Below are 24,043 nucleotides of genomic sequence, written 5' to 3'. Positions count from 1 at the left end.
TTGGAGTTTCAGCTTCAGCATCAGTTCTTCCAATGAACACCCAGGACTGATCTCCTTCAGGATGGACTGGTTGGATCTCCTTGCAGTCCAAGGGACTCTCAAGAGTCTTCTCCAACACCACAGTTCAAAAGCATCAATTCTTCGGCGCTCAGCTTTCTTTATGGTCCAACTCTCACATCCATACATGACCACTGGAAAAACCATAGCCTTGACTAGACGGACCTTTGTTGGTAAAGTCATGTCTCTGCTTTTTAATATGCTGTCTAGGTTGGTCATAAGTTTTCTTCCCGTGTATGTCCCCCCACATTCTGGAGGTGTGGCCCAGTGCCCAGGGCCAGCACCACGGGTGTGTGACGTGTAGCCCACGGCAGCCTGTGCCTCGGCAGTCCCGCCGGGCTTAGCGCTCACTGCCGTCACCCTGAAACTCCTTATAATGTGTGAACAAGCGCCTGCGAACTCAGTCTGCACGTGGCCGGTCTCGCCAGCACCTTACCCGCAGGATCCTGCCCAAACGCTGAGCTCCACCCTCCCATCCTGAACCATCTTCAAAGATCGTGAGACAAAGCAACCTCAGGTCCACCAGTGCCCGAAGAAAGAGGCAGGACACCAACTCTGCCCAGGGCAACCACCTGGCTGATTTCACCGAGCAGAAGCTTCAAGGAGACCGATTCCCGGTTCATTATAAAATGGGCCCGTTCAGCTTGATTTGTACTTTTGGACAAAACTGCCCATCTGGGCACCTCCCACGTCTGTTTGGAAACCCCTGCTAGTACACAGCACAATTTCTTTAGTTGCTTTGTGATTTGGTTGGAATCACAAAGGCCCATAATGGGCCTCTAGCTGTTTTCGTGACAATTTGAAAACTGCGGTGACTAACCCAAAACAAAATTCATTACCTGTGACCCCGTTTTGACAGCTAAGCGGTGAGGGAGGAGCAGTCATTTCTTTGGGTGTACTTTCTGAGGACGTCAGACAAGGGTGCAGAAAAGAAGTCAAATTAAACCCTAACAGTTCCAATGGCGTTGCTGTCCCAAAGTCATGGGATGCGGTGCGGCAACAAATCCCTCATTCCACCAGAGAACAAGAGCACTCAGCACATCCACAGAATTTGTTCCGAGCATCACTAACAGGTGATTTTGTGTTTGTTTTGTTTTCAGTGTTTTATTGATGTGCAGTATATGCAGAAAAGTTCACAGATCCTCAGTGAACAGTGTGAATAACAATCTCAGGTTGTCAATGTTTATCGAATTATTACTACTACATGCCCAGCACCAGACACGTGCAGGCATCATTTAAATATTCAAGAGTGATAGCTACTGTCCCCAGTGTACAGATGGGAAGACAGACCCAGGAGTAGATGGCCCACCTACACATATCCAGCCGGCAAGCTGCAGACCCAGGATTCAAATCCAGGTTGCAAGCCCCAGATGCAGTGGTCTCAAGTGCTGTGCGCTATGGTTTGTGGAAGCCACAGTGAAGGAAGTGATCTGAGCCCATTCTTTCCCCTCCATAAACTCTGCTCCCCTTTCTGAATTCTGGTCTTACCAGATGGTCGCTTCAAGTGCGCCGAAGGCCATTCCTGAAAATGATTTCTTGTTACTCCTCACATCTGATTTGTTGTTGCTTAGTTGATAAATCATGTCTGACCCTTTGCCACCCCATGGACAGGAGCCCACCAGGCTCCTCTGTCCATGGGATTTCCCAGGCAAGAATACGGGGGTGGGTTGCCATTTCCTTCTCCTGGGGATCTTCCCGACCTAGAGATCGAACCTGCATCTCCTGCATTGGCAGGTGTGTTCTTTACTGCTGAGCCACCAGGGAAGCCCTCACATCCGACTAGACACTAGATAATTTTGTTTCATTTTTAAATTTTTTTAATTTTTAACTGGAAGATATTTGGTTTAAAATGTGCTGGTTTCTGCCGTACAACAATATGAATCAGTCATAACTATATATATATATCCCCTCCTTCTTGAGCCTCCCACCCACCCCTCATCCTACCCCTCTAGGTCATCACGGGGTGCCAGGCTGAGCTCCCTAAACCTCTAGATAATTCAATCCTTCATACATCTCTTGCATTCACCCACTTCCCCCAATTCCCACCATCCTGGTTGAAGCACCCCTCCTCTCTGGCCTGGACCACAGCCTCATCACAATCTTCCTACATGGCTTCAAGGTACCCTTAAGACCAGACGGGTTCATTTCATGCCGGGTGCTCATTCTTTGAATTGTCCAGTGATGTTAACCACATTTCTTCCACATAGTAAGTCTGGTAGAGTTGATCTCTGGGTTGTGAATTTTTCAAGTATGGCTTTTTTGTGTTATAGACAACACAGATGAAAACATGTCGAAATAGAATCAATATAAGCTTCCTGAATCCGAGCTGAAGCTGGGCCAGGAGACAGAGAAAAGCACAGCTGTGGGTGATCCCTTCATCTGGTCAAGGTGGGTGAGAGCCAGAGAAATAGGAGACCTGCTGGGCCAAGGAACTGCATTCTAGATGTGGAGACCAGACCCAAAGACCAGTGGTTCTAAACCCTGACTGTGCACTGGAATCACGCAGGAAATCCTTCAAAGTCCCGATGCCCGGGCAAAACTGCAGACCAGTGGCACCAAAACCACTGGAAATGGGACGTGGGCATCAGCATAATTGGAAGCTGCCCACTTTGTTCCACTGTGCAGCCAAAGTTGGGGCACTCTGCTGGAAGCATCATTATGCCACGAAGGCTCAGAGAACTGTACAGAAGCTTTCAAGAGTCGGGAGGGAACAGATGGACTGCATCAAAATTCTCACATAGCACTTCTCGGAGGGAGTGGCCGGCTGCATTTTTCAGGTGACTAGGGGAAATTACAGCGCTGCCCATGACCCCAAAGAAGACAAATGCTCCCAACCAGATCAGGATCCTCCAAGCTCCATTAGAAGTAGCAGAGTGGCTCCCCCTAGCGGATGTTAGAGCACATTTAATATAGCTTGCCATCATTTGAACAAAGGGATGTTAGCATGTTCAGTGTAGCTTGCCATCTTTTGAACATGGGGAGGTCTCACATTTTAAAATCCTCTAGCTCTAATTCCTCACTGAAAAAAAAACCGAGAGAGGATTATCCTGGGGTCTTGTCCCTGAGGGACGACAACTTGCAACAGCTGAGCGGTGGCTGCTCCTTTGACGGGCTTCTCTGCAGGGCTTTCCAGAGAGGTTCTGGAAGTTCCCCAGGGGGTTGAACTTTGCTCTGATCCTTCCTTGGAACACGGTCAAGCCTGCCTGCAGAAGCACGTTCTCCAATATAAAATAAAAAGGTAACAAAAAACCAAGTTGCCCATTTAATGAACTAAAAAAAAAATTCTGGCTCTAATGATTCAGACTTATTCTCTCTCCTTGTGGGGGTTGGTGGGACATCGGTTGAGAGAAAGGGGACAAAGATGACGACCCAGGTGACCCCCTGGGTCTGTCCTATTCTCCAGCCCATCAACCCTGCTGCCTCTGCGTAGCCAGTGGGGGTGCAGAGACGGGGCTTCTGGAAAGGTCAGAGCGCTGTGTCTCCTCCATGTTCTCTTCCAACAGCCAACCCCCCAACCCTGGAGAAGAACTGGCACAGTGGAGCAGGGCTGGCACTAGAGTCAGGGCTGAGATTCTATCCCAGGCCCACCGGTGTGACTCCGAGCAAGGTGCTTGACAACTCTGTGCCTCAGTTTCCCCATCTGTCACCCAGGGAAAACCAAAGGCCCTACCTCACTGCATGCTTCTGAGGGTTCAAAACCATCATGTGTATAAGAAAATGCCTGGAAAAGCACCCGGTACACAGTAAGCATTCACTAACCGGGAGCTCTTCTTTTTGTGATAGTTATTAAATGAATATTTGTTATTAAAATCAACCTGAAGACTAATCAAGGAGTGAGACTGAGGGAATTTCTGGGTGGTCCAATGGCTAGGACTTTCACTGCCGAGGGCCCAGATTCAATTCCTGGTTGGAGGACTAAGATCACAGGTCATGTGGCGTGGCCAAAAAAAAAAAAAAAAGAGTGACTTTGTGCTTGAAATGAGAGAACAGAAGTTCAGAGCATGATCTGCCAGCCCTGTGGACAGATGGGAACAGATCCCCAAAGGTCAGGATGGCACAAGTTAGTGCCAGGACTACACCCGGTGCCAAGGCTGCCCCCGGCCCCACAGCTTGTCAAATGAGTGGACTTGATCAGGCCCAGCAGGTTTGTCAGGGTCCCCTGAGCCCAGGAATCCCCTTTGTTTCTTTAATACGGATCCACGCTCTCCGGCCCAGCCCTGCCCCGGCAGACCTCTGAGCTGTTGGCCAGCTTCTCCCCGAGGGCCCGCTTATGCTGTCTTCACAGTATAAGACGCTCCGGCTCCTCCCTGGGGGGCCGAGGAGGTCATCTGTAACAGAGGAGAGCCGGGTCTCTGGAGGCGTTTGTGTGTCCATCAGTGGAGGAGCCAAACTGGGGTCACAGGGGAGCACCTCACTCGCCAAAGTCCTCTCCCCTCCCTGGAGAGTCTCCCATCGCCGTCGGCCACGGCCACGGCCCCACTGACGCCAGGAGAACCAGGCTGGGAAGTAGTGAAACGCTGGGTCTAGGGTGACAGGGAGATGAAAGAGTAAGCGAGGGGTGGGCAGGGAGAATGGGACGGGGGTGGGCGGGAGGTTCAAGGGGGAGGGGACATACGTATATTTAGGGTTGATTCACGTTGTTGTAGGGCAGAAACCAACACAGCATTATGAGGCAATTATCCTCCAATTAAACATTAAAAGGAAAAAAAAAAAAAAGAATGGGACAGGATTCTAGGGCAGAGACCAAAGGTCTCCTTCTCTGACCCCATTAATGTGTGCACTATATACACTAGCATGTGTAAAATAAGATAGCTAGTGGGAAGCTGCCTAACACAGGGAGCTCAGCTTGGTGTTCTGTGATGACCCAGAGGGGTGGGATGGGGTGCGAAGGCTCAAGGGGGAGGGGATATATGTATACATAGAACTGATTCACTCGGTTGTACCACAGAAGCTAACGCAACAGTGTAAAGCAATTATACTCCAATAATAATAATTGGACACAAACAGGTCAGGCCATGTGATTTGTGGCACCCATTAAAAAAAGGAACATGCGGGGCCCCTTGTTCAAAAATTAAGAATTAAAAAAAAATGAATTTCAGAGGACTCCCCTGGAGGTCCAGTGGTTAGGATTTCATGATTGCACTGCCAAGGGCTTGGGTTCAATCCCTGGTTGGGGAACTAAGATCCCACAAACCACATGGCGTGGCCAAAATAAATTAAGAATTTCAAGATGAGGACAGCAGAAGGTTAAACAAAGCGCGAGGCTCCCCTGAACAGGCAAACTTGTGGGACTACGCAGGTGACCACTGTGAAGCTGGCCCTGAACACAAAACTTGGAGTGCGTAGCCAGGTGTGTGGCTTTCTGGGAAAGGGGCCCTCAGCTGTCAAGGGCGTGACCTGACAAGGTTAAGAACCAGTGTCTCTGAGGTTGAGTGAAGGTCCCTGCTTCTTGCCACCGCCTCTTTCCTCCATGTGGACAAGCAGTGAGATATACGGGCTGACCTGGGGGCGGCCGTGGTGGCCCTGGGGACAGAGAGAAGTGGACGTGTGAGAGATGGCGTTTAGGATGTTGCTGATGGACTGGACGTGGGTAGGAGGAAAAGACAGGCATGAAGCCTGACTCCTGGGCTTGCAGCTCAGGCAGCTGGGCCGACCAATGGCAGCGCTCTTTGTGGATATGGGGACCAGCTGGGAAAAGACGGGGTGCTGGGTTTTGCTTTGTGAGGAAGCAAAGGGAAGGAAGAATCCCATTCTAGCCATGAAAAGGCCTCGAGTGGACAGATAACAGCTCAGAGGGTGGATTAAAGCAAGAGGTATTTGGAGTTAGTTAGTAGAACTCTGATACTCGGGCAAATTATTTAACTGCACTGCCATTCCACATTCCCTCATCTGGGACTCTGTAAATGAGCTTGCGAGTGCTTAGCAAGGGTCCTAGCACCTCTTAAAAACCCAGTGACTATCACCCATTATTATTACTATTACTGTATTTTTTTGTTTTTTGTTTTTTTTTGGATGTGGACCATTTTAAAATTTGTTACAATGTTGCTTCTATTTAATGTGCTTTTTTGGACCTGAGGCATGTGGGATCTTAGTTCCCTGACTAGAGATTGAACCCAAACCCGCTGCACTGGAAAGCAAAGTCTTATCCATTGGACCACCAGGGAAGTCCCATTATTACTATCACTACTGTTATGATGTCATTTGCCTTCCTCTTACAAATATCTATGGAGCCCCCATTGTGTCAGGCATTGCTGTGGATGCTTAGGAAGAGAGATGTCAGTTATCGAGCATGTCAGGGATGTTAAGTGCCATGGCAAAAGAAATTTTATAGCAGAGTAAGTGAGGGGGAGAGAAGTTAGTATTAAGGAGATTGGCTGGGGGGCCCTACTGAAAAAGTGACATTTGAGCAGGACCTTCGAGGTGAGGGATGTCTGGAGGAGAAGTTTCCAGGCAGAGGGAAGAGCCAGCACAAAGATTCTAAGGAGAGTGGTGGGAGGTGAGGTCACAGAGATGAAAGGCAGGGGGACCTTCCCTTTATGGCAGGGGTGACTGGTCCTCTAACCTGCAAAACCAGGTCTCCCACACAACAAGGCAGAAGGTTCTCTGATAGCAGAGACCTCAAGCTTTCCAGCACAGTGGAGGGAGCAGACTTCTAGGATGGCAGCCGCCCTAGGCTTTGGGCAGCGCTGAGGCTTCTGGTTCCAGCTCTCCAACCCTCAGAGGGGCCTCACCAGGCAGAATAGGCTCAGCAGCAGGGCCTCTCCTCCTCTTGGCTGTGGAGCATCTCCTCCTGGCAAAACTCGGCAGGGTCTTTGCTCCAAGGCTCCCAATCGAGGCATACATCTGAGTCATTTTCCTCTGAATCTGTGGAGGGACAAGACAAGGCCACTTGGATGGTCACTTCTTATCTCCTACTCCTGATGCTAAAGGAGCCCCCTGCCAGATATAGTCATCCTTGCAGCCTTATCTGAGGTCAGGGGGCCAAGGCAGAATCATGACGCAAGAGACAGTCCTCCCAGGACGATTTCAGGGCCTTGAATGGTGGCCAGAGACCAAAAAAGAAGGCTGGCCCACGAAATAGCAACCTTCTAGAAGAGGGAGGACCCTAGAACGTCCCTGGTGGTATAGTGGGAAAAGAATCCGCCTTCCAATGCGGCAAACACAGGTTTGATCCATGATCTGGGAAGATCCCGCATGCCGTGGGTCAACTAAGCCCATGCACCATCACTATTGAGCCCGAGTTCTAGAGCCTTGGAGCTGCAACTACTGAACCCGCATGCTGTAACTACTGAAGCTGACAAGCCCTAGAGCTCACAGTAAGGAGAAGCCCATGCACTGCAATGAAGTGTAGCCCCCACTTGCCCCAACTAGAGAATGCCTAAGCAGCAACAAAGACCCACTGCAGCCATAAATAAATAAATTTTTTTTTCTTAGTGGAGTTGTTTCCTAGAGTTGAGGAAATGACCTACCTGCATTGAACATGGTCCAGGAGGGGACACTGAGGAGACACAAGCCCGCCTGCCCACCTGTTCATCCATTGGTCCACCTGTCCATTCATTAACAAAGATCTGAGTATATGTGTCCAGTGGTTTTTCTCACAGCACTGTTCTTTGGTGAAGCACACACACACTAAAATGCTCCAGAAACCAAGTGTGTGTCCATCACGAGAGGTCTGGGCGACGAAGTGTGGCTCACTCACACTGCAGGACCCCTCCATCCTGTGGCTGTTACACGTTAGATCTGTATCCTTCTGCCTGCGGGATGTCTGTGGTGTATTATTGGGTTGGCCAAAAAGTTTGTTCGAGTTTTTCAGTAACCTCCTTCCCAGTGAACTTTTTGGCCAGCCCAATCGATGGCGTTGCAGAGAAGTATATGATAGAATCCCTTGAATTTTAGAAAATTTATGAATTTTTGCCTAACTAAAAAAATTACGACATTTTGATTCCACTTGTTTGATTTAGTATGAATAGAATGCTAGATTTCTAATTTAAGAAATAGGTGTGCAACAGGTAAAAAGGCTTACTGTATAGCACAGGGAACTACAGTCAGTATCTTGTAATAACCTATAATAGAAAATAATCTGAAAAATAATATACATATACATATTCAGCTATACATATACACGTATGCATTGTTTGTGTATATGTATAATTGAATTACCTTACTGTGTACCTGAAACATTGTAAGTCAATTATACTTCTATAAAATATATAATTAAAGAAAAAAATCCCTTTTTAAAAAACCCAAAGAACACAGCTCCCATTTTTTAAAAAACCTACATGTATTATTAAATGGGCACATGAGCTTGCTGACATGGCTTATCTCTGAAAGGCACGTTGAGAAAAGAAGGCAAATGGGAGAGATTATTATTTTTTCTTGGTATACTCAAGGTGTTTCACCGGTTACAGAGAAGTAAAGGAGGCTGAAAGTAGCCCCTCAAATGCAGGCCAAGAAAAGGCCAAGCCTTGATTTCCTCCTTTGTAAAATGGGCATCATAATAGCTTCTGGTATAGAGAGGGTTAAGTGACAAGTGAGATATGTTAAACAGTCTTTCAACAACGTTAGCAGTTACTGTAATTTAAAATCAGTGTGATGGACTTCCCTGGTGGCCTAGCGGTTGAGAGTCTGCCTGTCCATGTGGGGCACACGGGTTCAGTCTCTGCTTCGGGAAGATGCCACATGCCACGTGACAACAGAGCCTGTGCGCCACAAGAGAAGCCACCGCAATGAGAGGCCTGCTCACCGCAGCTAAGAGAGTAACCCCGCTCGCTGCAGTTAGAGGAAGCCCGCATGCAGCAGCAAAGACCTCATACAGCCAAAAATCAACAAATCAATCTTTTTAAAGAAGAACTGAGATCATTTAAAAAAATAAAATCAGTGTGATGAAGTGACTTTTCCTCCCAAGAGACAGTGACTATTTTTTGAACACATCCTCTGAGCTTTTTTTTTTTTTAATGAAGGATAATTGCTTTACAGAATTTTGTTGTTTCCTGTCAAACATCAACATGAAGCAGCCATAGGTACACATGTATCCCCTCCCTTTTGAACCTCCCTCCCATCTGCCTCCCCACCCACCCCTCTGGGTTGACGCAGAGCCCCTGTTTGAGTTTCCTGAGACATACAGCGAATTCCCATTGGCTGTCTATTCTACACATGGTAATGTGAGTTTCCATGTCCCTCTTTCCTCTGTGCTAAGTGTTTTACACGCTCTTTCTCATTTGATCCTCTTAACAACTTCATGAAGGCAATTACCAGTGTTATTCATCTTTTGCAAGGAAGGAAGCTTGGAAAGGTGAAACCACCAGGCTCCCACCAGGTTGTGGTAGCTTGGGACTCCAAGGCAGGTTCCACAGTCCTGTGCAGTTCCGTCTGGGGCCCTTGTTCGAAGGCAGAGTTCAGAGGCTACCTCCTGCTTCCCCGTGTCAGGCTAGGGATTGGCATCACTCCCCTTCCGCCCTTCAGGGCTCAGCTGCCACGATCTTTTCTTTTTCTTGCCTCTGCTCTCATCTCACCAGGCAGCTCCCTCCTCCTACCCACTTGCTCCCAACTGCACTTGGAAAAGTGCCTCCATCCTTATGGGATGCATGGGTGCTCAGCCCTCTGCCTTCTGGGCTCTGAAACTGCCCCGCTGAGCCGGGCCAAACAGGGATGGGGAGGGGGGAGCCAGAACTCCTCTTGCCTGCTGTTCATACTGGATTCCAGACCAGACTGATCCCAATCAAGAAATCTAGGGCAGAATAGAAACCCCTGGACAGGGTGCCCGGAGTCCCAGCCCAGCAAGCCCTGGCAGACTCAGACCCTGGGTTTGAGCCAATTCTCAGCACAAGGACAGAACAGACCCAGTAATACTGAGAATTCCAAGAAGACAGGGGCCCTGGGGAGGCTTACTCCCCTCACTTTTAGGACAGTTTCTCTTCATTGCAAAATTAACAAAAGGATGTCTTTCAAACTGCCACGTGAGATGTCGGTGGGTGAACACTGGTCAGAGAAGGGGTCAAACAGGGCAGGTTGTGGATGGCTTAGAGCTGAGCCTCCAAGGAGAACGAACTGCTGGAGGAAGTTATTGACTTGGACCTCAGGGACGGTGTCCCACCTTCCAGAAGAGTCACCCAAAGCCATGCCTACACGTCCTCTAACCTCGACACTGCCTGGATTACTTCTCAGCCCTCAAGCACCTGCTAGGTGCCATGTGTGTCCGTGTACCCTGCCCTTGACATGCATCTTTCCACAGGCCTAAAGGGAAGGGGCCATTATCCTCCCCATTTTGTAGGGGAGAAGACTAAGGCTCAGAAAGGACTTGTCCCAAGTCACACAGCTGGTAGGCGGCGGAGCCCACACGGGAAGCAGAGGGCACTCTCAAGTGTTTTATAGGTGTGTAAGCTTTGGGCAAGTTGCTTCTCTCCAAACTTCACTTTCCTCAATTGTACGATAGGGATTATTTCACAGGGTTATCCTGGGGATTAAATGAAATAATACACATCAAGTGTTTAGCATCAGGCCCCAGTACAGTTTTCACAAAAAGCTATGTTACAACTAAGGGCAAGGCAGAAGACTTTCCTGGTGGCCCACTGGTTAACACTCTGCACTTCCAATGCAGGCGGTGTGGGTTAGATCCCTGGTCGGGGAACTAAGATCCCACAGGCTGTGTCTCTCGGCCAAAAAAAGCAGGTGGTGGGGGGCGGGGAGGGGGAGGGGCGAGGCTGAAACCTGGGCCCACCTCGCCTAGGCGCCAGAGAGGCGTGCTTCTACTGCCACTACCCCGACAAGGGCTCTGCCTTCTACCTGACACCATGACAACAGCCCTCAGCCTGCGGTCCACCCTGGGAGTCGAAAGAGAACACACTTTAGACACTTTTCTGGAAGCCCTCGCCGGGAACTCCCAACTGCACAATTCCCCGCCCCCACATTGGAGATCATGGGACAAGTAGGCGGTGAACTGCTCTGCCGGTCTGAACGCCATCTGAGCAGAGCTGGCAGCACACCCAGCGCCCTCCCTGCCCAGCTGGTCAAAGGTGATGGGGCGGCGGAGCAGGAGGTGGGGGTCAAGCGGTCCCCAGGAAGAGGTCCCTGGGTGAGGGGAGTGGCCGGGGGGGGGGGGGGGCGGCGGGAGCCTTGGGGAGCAGAGTGTCATTCCTGACGCCCCGTCCCCGCTGGCCCACCGCCCCCAGCCTCCCTCAGGCCAGCTTCGCCCTGCCTCCTGCTCCTCTGGGTGGTTAGCTGAGTTCAGGACACATGTCAGCCGGCTTCTGGGTCCCACAGAAACCCACATCCTCCCTGCGGCACGATCTGAGTCGGAAACCGTGTGAGGGGTGTCTGTGTGCGCATGCGCGCTCAGTCACGTCCGACTGCGAACACATGGACTGTGTGTCGCTCGCCAGGCTCTTCGGTGGGTGGGATTTTCCAAGCAAGAATACTGGAGTGGGGTGCCATTTCCTACTCCAGAGAGTGGTCACCGGGTACCTGCTAAATGCCCAAGGCCGCTGTACCCATCCAGCTGGTTGTTGATTGAAAAAGCACCAGGCTGAGGGCAGAGAGGGGCTGAAAGCCAGCCCAGGCTCTACTCCTGGGGCCTTGGCCCTGGCTGCGTCCACAGGAGGGACAGCACTTACTGCTTCATCAGCCCAGAGGGGCCACCTCTTTCCAGCTTATACCAAAGACTTATCTGCTAGCGGTGGCCCTGAACGGACACCTTGTTTTCTTTTTGTATTTGCTTATTTATTATTAAGATTCAGTTCCTCCTAAATTACTGGTTGGTCACAAAAACAGAAAGTGTTCACTATCATGCTGACACATTTTACATTTGATACCATCTTTCATACAAAAAGTATAGTTCTGTTATTGTTTATATATTTATAAATACAAAAATATAAAATATATTTTACATATATATTTTGATATTAATAGCTCTTATTACCAGTGGTACATGATTACTGCTTATTCAGAAATCATGAATTTTGTATATATGACAACCAAGTCCAAGTACATTTCTGCTCCAGGTTTATTTTACCGTAAATGTATTTTTATTGTAGTGCAATAGTAAATTGTTTTATCTTCTATCTAGAATACCTTAACCAAATGTGCAATCACACTCAAAATAATTTCATACAGACCAAAGACTGTCTGTACTAGCAGTGGCCCTGTGCACAGACATGCACACATACGTGTTGTTTCCCAAACTCAAGATTCACTCTGGGACTCCAGGTTCAGAAACTCTAAACTAGCAAGTCAGTCCTTTCTCTTGCAGGTGACTGTCTGTTAATGCAGAGCCAGCAGCTAGAACACCTGAAGGAAACCCTTTTCTTGACAGTTGTTTCAGCAACCCCACCCTGTTCCATGCCCTGCCCAGCTCCAGGATTAGGGCCCGGCCTGGGCAGCTCACCTTGGCTGAGTAAGAAGCGTAGCCAGATGATCAGCAAGAATAGCAGCAAGGCCACGGGCAGACAGAGCCAGAACACCAGGAAAGAAAACGTCAGCTCGTTCACCAGTGGCACCAGAGGATACTTCATGGTGCGTGTGCGGCTAGGCCGGGCCGGCCTGGGCTGCCCTGGGGACCTGGCGGGCCGGGCCACGCTCTGCTCTCAGCCCAATTGTGACTGAGCCAGTGACGTAACAAGGAAGCCACTTTGTCCTTCAGGCCAAGAGAAAGCTGTTCTGGACAAGTGGGCAGAAGCTAGGGTTGTGGGACAGTTTGAGAACAAAAGCCCAGGCTCCCAGGCAGGCCAGCCTGGGTTTAAATCCCTGTAAGATGCTATGGGATCACAATCTTCTTGCTTGTTCAGAAATCATGAATTTTATATATACGACAACCAATTCCAAGTACATTTCTCCACTTGGAATTTCCTTACTCCCCAATCCTCTTGCAGGATGGAAATAATCCTTAGCACGCCAAGGTGCTAAAAGTTAGAAAAAATCGATACAAATTGCCCCCAGGAGGGTGTTCACTTATCTGAGGTCACAGACTCCTCTTGGAGCCAGCCAGTAAATGACTATTATTTAATCTGGAAACTTCTGTATCTCTCCTTATTAGGGTTTTTGGTGAAGAGCTTCTAAGACTTTGAAAGTAAAGTGAAAGTAAAGTTGCTCAGTCGTGTCCTTTGTGATCGCATGGACTATAGCCTACCAGGCTCCTCAGACCATGGAATTTACCAGGCAAGAGTACAGGAGTGGGTTGCCATTTCCTTCTTCAGGGGATCTTCCCAACCCAGGGGTCGAACCTGGGTCTCCCGCATTCCCGGCAGACGCTTTAACATCTGAGCCACCAGAGAAACCCCTCCAAGACTAACCTTGTTCTTTTATCTCTCATTCTTTCATTTGTAAAGTAGTCAGGAAAGCTCCATGAGTCAGGCCCCATGGCAGGAAGGAGGCTCCAGACTACCCAGGGCCCGAGAGCACCTAAGCTGGAGGGAGGCTCTGGCCAGGAGAGAGTGCTTGGCCCACCTGCCTCAGCCAGTGCCAGCAGATGGGGGTGGGGGGAGGGGACCTAGGAAACAGGCCGAATGGCACGGTTCACCCTGCTTGGCAGAGTAAGAACCTCTGGGGATGATGCTTGGACTCCACACATCAATGGGCAACCAGTCTGATGCTGACTTGATTTTGAGACCATGGCATCAAGTGAAGCACAGGTTGGAAAGTCAGGCAGACTCAGTTCCAGGCTGGGGAACCAGCTACAGGAAGCGGGTGGTAGACTTAGGGGAGACATGGAGTGGACAGACCTCCTTAGAAGACACTGACCAAAGGAGAAGGGCAGGGGGGGTACACCACTGTAAAAATGGGGCAGGTGTTAGGGAAATTAAAATAGAGGAAGTCTTATTCAGGCTTCAGAAGCAGGAGAGCAGGCCCCTGATTTACCTGGACATTGCCTGGATTCCAGGCCTGCTTGCAAGCACAGCAAGTCAGGCAGCACGTTAGATAAGAAAGGGAATGGGCCTTGGAATTCTTGAGCCCCTGGAGGTCTGGCCAATCCCCCAGGGTCTAACAAAATCCTGACTCACACGGTGAAATGAAAAGCATTGTTAAAAACTAAAGTAAAACCAGAGCTGCATTTTTGCCTATCAACTGATAGTGATCAGTTTGCAGCCTGGGTTTACAAGCAGGAGCCCCTAAAACTGCAATTTGAAGTCTTTCCCATGGGGTGGCCACACCACCTGGGACCCTTTCCCAACTGGGACTCCAGATTGCTGTTAACCAGGGACTTCCCAGCGCTGTTCAAGTCTGGATGTAGGTCGGCCCAATTTGGTGATATATATGCTGTTATTTTCTCTATTGTTTCTTTTAATGACTATATATTGAAATTAAGTCAAACAAGCTATAAAAAGTTGAAATTGTTTGTGTGTAATGAGTGGTTTAACAAATCTAGGACAAAAGTAAAAATTGAACCTAAAACAAAACTAACATTTCAGCAAAACAGGTACTTCCCTGGTGGTCTAGTGGCTAAGACTTTGTGCTCCCAATGCAAGGTGCCCGGATTCCATCTCTGGTCAGGGAACTAGATCCCACATGACTCAAGTAGAGATCCTGTGTCACAACTAAGACCCGGCACAGCCAAACAGATAATTGAAAACTTTCAGCAAAACAGTGGGTAACAGCTGGGGCTTGGAGAGCCAGTGTGTTTAGAGGGAATCTTAGTCCAGCTGTGGAATGACCAGAGTCCCCAGCAGAGGTCAAGGCAGATGGCATTAGAAAGTGTATCTTCAAAGCATGGTCCCCTGGTGAGCTGTGTCATTGAGGACCCTGGGGCCAAGAGTAGAGGAGATGGGTAGTCTGGGTTGGGATGATTTCTCGGCCCTGGGTCCTGAAGGGGCTGGGGTCAGAAAGAACTGAGCAACGTAGCTGAGACAGATTTGAGCCCTCATTTCTTTTCCAGACCCCAAAACAGGGCCCCTGGGCAGTCAGCCCAGGGCTAAGCTCCCGTGGCCACCAGGACACAGTGGCAGGTCCTGGGGGGAGCAGGTGTGGATGCACGACTGCAGTGGAGGCAGCTCCCAGCTTCCAGGCGTACTTTGTGAGAAGTCACACATTAATGTCACGTGGTCAGCAGCATGCTGGCGGGGCAGCTCTGGGCAGAGGCCAGCACCATAGCTGTGTGCTCAAGTGGCACAACCACCCACCACCTGTGACCTAGGCATTGGGTGCTAATGGGCCCCATGGAACGTGCTGCAGCCAGCTCTGCTCAGAGGACCAGTGGGCAGAGGAGGCCCCCCCCGGGTGTCTGCTTTCCTGACTGGCCAGTCTGACAGAGCTCGGATCTTCTGCAGGGAGGGAGCACAGCCGGCATTTCTGGTTCTCAAGACACAGAGAGCCAGCCAGCCCCGTGGCAACTGCTAGCCTCTGTCAGGTGGGCCTTTTGACAGCACTGCTTTCGTTACATGACCTCCTTTCAGCATAAAAGGCCAAGTACTTTTAACTTTAAAAAATTTTATGACATCCAGAAAAGTGGTATGGAAGAACCTATTTGCAGGGTAGGAATAGAGACGCAGATGTTAAGAACAGACTTGTGGATTCAGCAGGGGAAGAGGGGCGTGAATTGAGAGAGTGGCACTGACATGTACACAATACCATGTGTGAAATAAACGGTGGGCGGAAGCTGCTGTATGCTCGGTGCTTTGTGATGACCTAGAGGGAGGGCTGGGGGGAGGCAGGGAGGGAGGCTCAAGAGGGAGGGGATACACATGTGTGTGTATATATAGCTGATTCACATGGTTGTACGGCAGAAACACAACCCTGTAAAGCAATTATCCTCCAATTAAAAAAAGAAAGTAAATAAAAAATTTTGAATTTTAAGTATTTCATGATACTCTTACAAAACCAGGGTAAAAACCCACTGATGTAAGTTCTGAAGCACACCCATGCAAGAGTCAAACCAAAAGCACACGTGACATTGTTAGATAAGAATCTCCTTAAAATTTAATTGACTAAATGTATTACATTCAATATTCCATGGGTTTCTTCTGGACAAAGGGTCTGCATAAATACAAACAAGCCTCTGGGCCTTCTTCCCTAACCGACGAAGAGGAAACACAGGAGGCGAGGGTACACGGGACACCTTCATATTTACATTTTGCCTTTACTTTACAGTTCAGTGCCAGAAATATTTACAGAAAATACAATAAGAAAAAGATCATGTCTTGGCAACATACCAAAATTCATACAAATTGTGTATATGATTTCAAGCAAATAATGATACTGTTTATTTTTTAGCCACAACTGCCAAGCCCTTCAGAGGAGAAAGATGTTCTTGGTCACTGCAAGAGACAAGGACTTGGGAAACTTGGTTTGCTTCAACAAATATTTATTGGGCGCCTACTGTATGCAAGGCACTGTGGAATCCCAAATTATACCTTTCCCTCACCGTTAAAAAAAGAAAAGCATCTGAAAAAACATGAGTTGATATTCTGAGAAAAACACTATACAGTACATGGCTTCTTTTGCTACTGAGAACCCACAGTTTGATTCCACGTTAAATGGGTGGATTACCTCCCATCTCTCCATCTCGGGACAAGAGGTTGTCATGGAAATCCCTAAATCAGACCATCTAACACAACTTACCGCTTTATGTAAACATGTAAACCAATTCTTTTTGGAAAAATATAACCAGAACAGGTTTTAAAATGCTGAATGAAGAACAACCAGCAGGAGTGTCAAATTACCTCTGATACATTTTTTTACTGTCCAGTGCGAAACATGTCTTTGAGCAAGGCCGACTTCCACTTTCTTTGGGTAAAGTTCTACCTTCCAATGCAAGTTAAATACTCTTGAAGACTCTGCTTCTCTAAAAATCACTCTGCAGAACTCGACAAATGTTTCCTCAGTGTATATAGGAAGTAACCACTCATGAAGGCCTCACATGTGCAACCTGTAGGGAACTGACGTTACTGGCCCAGAGACGTATTTTGTTTTATAGAGTCCAAAGGGCTGCCTCAGGGCAGCTGAGGACGTGGAAATGCAAGAGAGCGTGCATGCGTGTTGTGTATGTATTGCCAGGAAGGGAGGGGGTCAACCTACCAGTAACGACTCCTGTCAAAGGGCCAATGGATAGGAGGGGGTCTCAGGAAGAAGCATTGGACAAAGAGAGCTGGCTGAACAGGAAAACGCAAAAGCACTCCTCACCGTCCTTGGTGCTCTCAGGCAGACACGGGGAGAGAGCCCCTTCCCCTCAAATGTGAGAAGGGACTACGAGGGGCTACCTGCCTCTGTCCCTTGGGTAACACATTCCCCGTCACCAAATGTGACATTCATCCATGACCTGGTTCACCTGTTACAGCAGCAACCGAACTGTTCAAGCCAAAGACCCCCCGAAAGGTTCTGAACCTCTGTTAGCAAACATCAAGTGGAATATTAAAGGTTATTCTTGGGACTAAATATGCCCCTCTGGCGTTATTCTACTCAAAGTGATTTTTACAAAGGCAGTTGAGAGATCTCAGTGACCATGAAACTCACACCTACACTAGTGAAAGGTCCAAGCGTACTTACCACTCCCTTTTTAGGTAGATGTGAATTTGAGCAGAAGGAGCCAGCACCTGATGAAGTGTGCGTACCCTGTATTCTGTGCTGTATATACTGGGGTTTCATGCCTCTGGGAGCAGCACAGCCCTGATTCCATCCCATCTTCCCTGGAAGACCACAGAGTCTTCCAGATCATAACTGCACTCAACACAGTTGTTCTCTGACTTATCAAAGCCATTAGAATTACAAAGAGTTGTCAGAAATCAGAGCAAACTGAAGCATCATGAAGCCCACCACTAACACGTACACCACAGTATGCTTTCCTGACAGTAGAACTATGCCAAAGGTCAAAGTGTCATCTCAAGGGTCACACTGAGGAGGCATACCTACACCAGCTATTTTTAGCTTCTGGAATGTTACAAGTTGCACATTAATTTATAGCCTTCTTTGCCCACACCTATTAGAAAAAAGGGCCCATTTTCCCCCCAAGAAATGTCAATCTGGAATTTCCATGAAAGTTGTTAAACCTCACTCTATAGCTTAGTAGCTGGGGAACTAATTTAAGAGTAGAACTTACTAATCATACATCCCCCTCCCCCACTGCTACCATCTAGGAACATCAATTTATTATTATTATTATTTTGGGGAGCATCAATTTATTGCCCAGATTAAAAAGAAAATCAAATGTTATACCCTGAATGGAAACTGGAGTCATAGAAGGAAGAGGTTACCTTTACCTGAGCTTAAAACAAACAGGAAGAAAAAAGGTGAGGCAAACTTGGAGAGCTGCTATGCCCACATTTCTTGCTCCTAGATATCAATATATACTTCTGGAATAGAAATATCTGCACTGGGAGTTAGGTCCTACACTATCCCCTGTCCTCTAAGTAAACTACCGAAACATCGAACCAAACAGCTCACTGTAGTCCTGACCTACAGAATCTACTGACATCAGAGTTCAAGTAGGAAATCACCCCTTACACAATTGTGATCATTCTTCTTTGGACTTTTAAATGTCACTTATCTTCTTAGCACAAAATAACCTTAATAAAAAAGAAAATAACATAAATATTCTTATGCTATTCTTAATAAACATAAGAATAGGAGAAATGAGCAGTGTACACCCTAGCACTGTAACAGGAATCCTTGTAAGGGTGTTCTGGGTCTGGCCACCTCAGAACATTTATCCCTGGCAGGAAAGTAGCAGCGAGGTAACAGAAGTATTTAAAAAACCTGGGCAGGGATCTGTCACGCCTTCAGCTGGCGAAGTCCAGAAAATATGACAACAGCTGTTTCTAAAAGCAGCCACCATAGGAGGTGGTCTCTAATGTTTGTCAATTATGATGAAATGCAGCAGCTCTCTAGAGAGATCTGAATTAGGAGCATGGAGAGGCTATTTCCTGAACCCCAAATTAGAATCCTTCATAAACTACTGCAGTTTCCTGCTTGGTCCTGAAATAAGAGACAAGGGATGAAACCAAAAAATGTTTAAACCTGTGCCATGAATTTATATTTCTTACTATTTAACCAAGAAATTACCAAGGAATTACAAACGGTTAACCTGTCATTTTGTCTCTGAGCTAGACAATAATGAAGAGGGGGGAGGTGTCACTTCTGACTTTTAACTCCACAAACTCCATCTGTATCCCTGTTAAAGGACCAGGCCGTGCCTCCATTTCAGATCCGTTCCTGGGCTGCCCAGAAACTGAGGCCTTCAGACAGACCTTTGCAGTGATGAGAATAACTTTTTGAAATCTAGAAACTATGAAATATTTTAATATTAGACTGAGCAAAAAACACTTCTGTTCCTTTCTGTCAGTTCGATTGTTGGATGACAGATGGATGACAAATGGACCTACGAGTGAGCAGAAAGTTGAGATCTCCTTCCTTCTCCTCCATGCTAGCAACATGAGTCTTTAAATGTCCTGGACGATTCTGAGACAGATTTTAATTTTGAACACAACCTCCTAAAAAGTGAGGTATAAAACTATCTTTAACTTCTAATCTGCAAATTTGAAACTACCAATGCACGTGTTTAACTGAGATGCATAAAAGCCTTTCTCCTCAAAAGGCTTGTATTTAACTGAAATTGTCACTTTTGAAAGAAAAGTTTATGGCTAAAATGTGTATCATCATTACCAGCAGGAATATGATTGTGTCTGGGAGCCCATTTCACTAGAAAGCCAAAAAGTCTTCTCTCAAATGGGTTTATAATGTGTCTCTTCTATTCCGGTGATTATACAGTAAGCTCTTGGGGAGTGATTTATTTTTACAGTGATCACCTATCAAATTGCTTTGCTTTGATATTATAGCCCCAAACTAGAGTTCAATAGTCTTAGACAGATAGTGGTCTAAGAACTGCAGTTCTTGAGTCCAACCTCCTGAAAAAGTGAAGTGTAAAACTCTGGCTCCAACTGTTTGTTCCGGTACTTGTTGACAATGTCGGTGATCTTCTGTTTCCGGCGGACATGTGGTGGGCTGTAGGAGTCACTCTCCAGTCTCTTTCTTCTACAAATATTAATTACAGTCTGCCTCACCAGAAAACCTTGAAAACAGAAGGTTTTCATTCAAATCAACGTGAATAAACAGGTAGCCAAGTGAACTATAAGTATTCAAGCAAACTATTTTCGGCAAACTCAAACTATCTTATTCCATTTACACAACTCCTCACAGAGACAGATAAAACTGTCAGAAGAAACACAATGATGAGGAAAACAAAATCAAACTCTAGCCTGACAACCCATTTCCTGCCCATTACAAACAGACTATATTCATTTTCCAATACTGGAAGTTTGTGAATTACAGTTCTGCTCGTACTTACTAGATTGAAGCATACTTCAAAACAGAACAAAATATGCTTCCTCTTATAAATAAAAGCCACAGCATTTTCTACATGTGGGACCTATTAAGTAATATTACCATTTCCTATTTCTACTTCTTTCTGGTTCATAAAAATGTTAAATAAAAAGAAAAGAAAGAAAGAAACTTCAATCCTTCAGCTACATATGAGGCTTACCGAGCGCTCGCCTACTGACAATCATCCCGTCCACAAGAGGGATGACCATGTTAAATTTTCCAGTGGCTCCTTGAATTTTTATCCGGAATAATCCAGTGTTTAAAGGGTGGATGAAGATGACAGGAACTTCTTTTTCAAGAGCAGTAGATCTTAAGAAAAGAAAAGAACACTCCTTTTACTCCAGATATTCAAGAGCTGTGGTCCCCCATGTGTGATATAAGAATACCAAGGGAACTACTGCCAGGCAGTGTTTACATGAGCCAAGTGATCAGTCTGCTCGGAAATCTTTCTGGGAGGCCATGTGGAAGCCCCCGCACCAACATCTGGCCCTACATGCCCATCACTCGGGTTAGCCTTTTGAAGCTGACAAAAACAAGGGCCTAAAATTGTGCTTAGAAAACCACTGGGGACACCGGGTGGAAGGAAAGGCCAGAAAAATACATCGTGCGGAATAATCAATCTAGCAGCCAGCTGTGGGGCTTTCACTCAGTTCCTCCTCCTTGTAGGGAACAAAAATGGAGCTGGCCAGAGGGCAGGGAATTCTACCATGTTCAAGACTAGCACCTCAGAGCAAGTGGGAAGGTAGCTTAGGCCCACTAAGGGAATCCCTGACATAATTTTTTAGGGGCTGGGGAAGGAGGCTGGGAGCACCTTAGTCTGGGGCAGTTGCAGGTGTCCTCCTCAGCAGAGGTGAAAAACGGCTGAATTTTGACACAGCCAAAGCCCTCAAAGCCTCTGAACAGGCAACAGGTGCCAAGGCAAGCAACCACACCCATAGGAGACTGAATGACATGTGTGTTGGGGATACGCCAGTGCATCCAGACATACCCATGTAACTCTCTGATGCTATTTGTCAGGGTTTTGGTTTGTTTTTGCTTTGTAACACAATAAGCCTTCTTTCTAAAGTGATTTTGGCCAAAGCAACAGAGTCAATTTTTCAAGACATCTAATAAAAATCAATCCTATACTAATTCTGTCCCCAAGACAAATTCTAAACTTTGCTAAACTACTAGTAAAATACAAATTTTACAGTCCAAACATATTATAGCACTTTTGACCTAAAAAGTAAAACAACAAAAAACAGCACGAGACACTTAAAAGTTCTCTTCTGAACTAGTTCAAGTAAAGTTTGCCTCATGAAATCTCTTCTGGTCTCTTTAGCAAGTCAGTGTCAAAAAAGAAGGCTAAAAAGGAGTTAGAAAAACAGGACTGTTCTGTATTAAAAGGGACCTGAAGGAATGAGTACTGGATACAAGGCTGAAATGGGTGCTGGTTTAAACAAACCAGCTGCAAAGACTATTTTAGGGGAAATGGAGAAATCTGAATATGAACTGGCTACAAAATGAAATTAAGGAACTATGATTAACTTTATTACTCTGATAATGTTATCTTTATATATTTGAAAAGTGTTAATTTTTCAGAGGTGTATACTGATGTATTCAGAATGTTAGAAAATCTGTAGTTTGCATTAAGATACTTTGGCATAAAAAACAGAAATTTTAGGAATGATTTGCCCTATTCTAGAAATTTAACATGATAATGTTAAAACAAGCCATCTTTCTAACGTTAGACTAAATTCATTTTATATGCAATATAAACCAGAACATGGAAAATAGAAGGAATTTACTCAAAGCTAAAATATCAAGTTAAGCTTGATATAAATTATTTGTTTAAACAAAAGACAAGACAAGCAAAAAGCTTTGAGATGGTAAAGCCTGCACAGACACATTTTTACTATTCTGTTTTTAATCCATTTTTGTGCATGAGCAGCTAAAATAAAAATCTTAATATTATAATAAAGTTAGTATCCTGTTTTATTTAGAAATATTTTTCCATTCAATAGCTCATGTGACGAGGATACTTTAACTGCTATCTAGCCAGAATGTTTTGACCAATGTAACTCCATTATTTCCATCTAATACTGCTACTCTATTATCACTCTTCATTAATACTTGTCTCCACTTTTCCATCTTTCTGCCTCAGATAAATGTAAAACAGCAATTAATTATGCTATTTAAAAATCCCTGCTAATTTGATCACCTTGTGCATTTATCTACAAACTTTTTTGATTCTTTCCCATAATTATGTTTACTTCTTATTGCCTTCATCCCTTTTGTTTCATTAAAGTCATTATTTCTTAATTAAATTACAATCACCGTATTATAAAAATGGCTTTCTCTGTGCTTAAAGTCAATACTGACAAACGTCAAGCAGGTGAGGGAGTACCTCAGAGAAGTGCTACTGTTCGCAGTAGTTTCCACACCAGTACTGACTTCTGTCATCAGGTCTGAGAGGGGAAAGTTCTCTGGAAGAAAATCATGGCATTACATTTAGTATCTCCCTTCACGAAAACTGAATTTCCTAAACTCTTTACATAGCAGACAACAAATATATGGACTTTGTTCTCCTAAAACATATAGTCCTAAATATTCCTCACAAATTAAAAAAAAAAATCCCTCAAGGCATATTTTAGAAAAGTTCATCTAAAGCACAGAGTTTTTAAAGAATGTAATCTATAGTCCTGGAGGGCTTGGAAAGAGCTTTAGAAGTGTTAGAAAGCAACCATTATACTTTCCTATGAACTCTGAGCAGAATGAGATTCTAGGGTAAATACACATTTCTAATGTTCTTGTGCAGCTTACATAAAAATCATGAGAAAAATATTCATAGTGGAATCCCTAAGGACCAATTAATCTGAAACAAGATTGTGGAAAGAGGGTGAGGAAGGTGAACCCCCTTCCCCTTTCCAGAGGTCCTGGGGTGACTGGGAGCCACATGAAGTGGGACCAAGTGGCCAAAAACCAGTATCTGCCATACCAAAAAGACCTAAAGGCTTTGTATCCATCAAATCTTCACGACTATGAAATAAGTGCTGGGTCATTCATTTAACAGATTAGTCACCTAAGGCGTAATGAAACCCAGGCTTCCTGAACTCCAGTCCTAGCTCTTGGCCACCATATAGGGCCTATGTTGCCACTCCTTTTAGACATTCAGCAAGTCACTGTCATCCTACCAAAATCTTGTTTATGGACAAAGTCCTTGCACAATACCTATATCATCATAGCGTTCCACCCAGACTACAGAAACTCTTGTCTCGGGTCCGAGGGGAGGCACAGGGCGACCCTGAGGCAGCTTCTTCATTCTGGAGCTGGGACTGAGCTGGATGAGGCAGAGAAAAGCAGAAGAGGGTGGGAAAAAAACTGGCTTAATAAAACTACAATCATACATTCATCAAGCTACCCGAGACATAAGGATCAGATCATGGGAAGTCACTTCTGGAAAAAAGTATAAAATACATTTGCAAAAAAGCCCTTCTTTGGTTTCTCTGTTTATCAAGTCTCAAACTAGAACAAGGCAATGAAAGTCTAAAATATTCAAATAAAAAAAAGATAAGCAATACTGAACAATTATAACTGACATTAATAAAAACAAAATTTTCATGCTACATCTTAATGAGCACTTAAGAGGATCTGAGTCTACCTCTGTGACCAGAAGGCAGTATGTTTTTTCTATCAGAGTAACATCACT

At 46.0% G+C, this 24,043-nt stretch overlaps 2 protein-coding genes across 6 annotated transcripts in view; both read right to left on the bottom strand.

Annotated features, from left to right (window-relative positions):
* Positions 1–4,193: 4,193 nt before the first annotated feature.
* ADIG (adipogenin) lies at positions 4,194–12,652 on the bottom strand. 2 transcript variants are annotated; one of them, XR_006271785.1, is made up of 4 exons: positions 12,437–12,615; positions 6,789–6,921; positions 4,468–4,580; positions 4,194–4,385 (listed from the first exon to the last, which is right to left on the bottom strand). XR_006271785.1 is itself a non-coding variant. In XM_043480489.1 (3 exons), exons 1-2 carry the CDS (start codon positions 12,561–12,563, stop codon positions 6,803–6,805), a joined length of 246 nt encoding a protein of 81 aa, XP_043336424.1. In that variant the 5' UTR covers positions 12,564–12,652; the 3' UTR covers positions 4,194–4,580; positions 6,789–6,802. The 2 variants fall into 2 exon arrangements, 1 of the variants encoding a protein (XP_043336424.1); XM_043480489.1 differs by having other exon boundaries at positions 4,194–4,580; positions 12,437–12,652.
* A 3,282-nt stretch (positions 12,653–15,934) lies between these two features.
* RALGAPB (Ral GTPase activating protein non-catalytic subunit beta) overlaps positions 15,935–24,043 on the bottom strand; it is an 89,340-nt gene continuing 81,231 nt past the window's right edge. For all 4 annotated transcript variants that reach the window (XM_043478772.1, XM_043478773.1, XM_043478774.1 and 1 more), the window contains 4 exons: positions 23,566–23,674; positions 22,742–22,820; positions 20,516–20,664; positions 15,935–20,044 (listed from right to left, as the gene is read on the bottom strand). In XM_043478772.1, the coding sequence (XP_043334707.1) occupies positions 19,851–20,044; positions 20,516–20,664; positions 22,742–22,820; positions 23,566–23,674 (531 nt within the window). In that variant the 3' untranslated portion in view covers positions 15,935–19,850. The remainder of the gene's footprint in view (positions 20,045–20,515; positions 20,665–22,741; positions 22,821–23,565; positions 23,675–24,043) is intronic.

Source organism: Cervus canadensis, chromosome 10, assembly GCF_019320065.1.
Source record: "Cervus canadensis isolate Bull #8, Minnesota chromosome 10, ASM1932006v1, whole genome shotgun sequence".
NCBI lineage: Eukaryota > Metazoa > Chordata > Mammalia > Artiodactyla > Cervidae > Cervus > Cervus canadensis.
This window is presented reverse-complemented; position numbering and strand designations above follow the sequence as displayed.

Coding starts and splice junctions, on each gene's coding strand:
- ADIG (XM_043480489.1), bottom strand. CDS start 12,563: ATGAAGTATCCTCTGGTGCCACTGGTGAACGAGCTGACGTTTTCTTTC. Junction 6,922..12,436: donor ACGCTTCTTACTCAGCCAAG/GTGAGCTGCCCA, acceptor GTCCCTCCACAG/ATTCAGAGGAAAATGACTCA.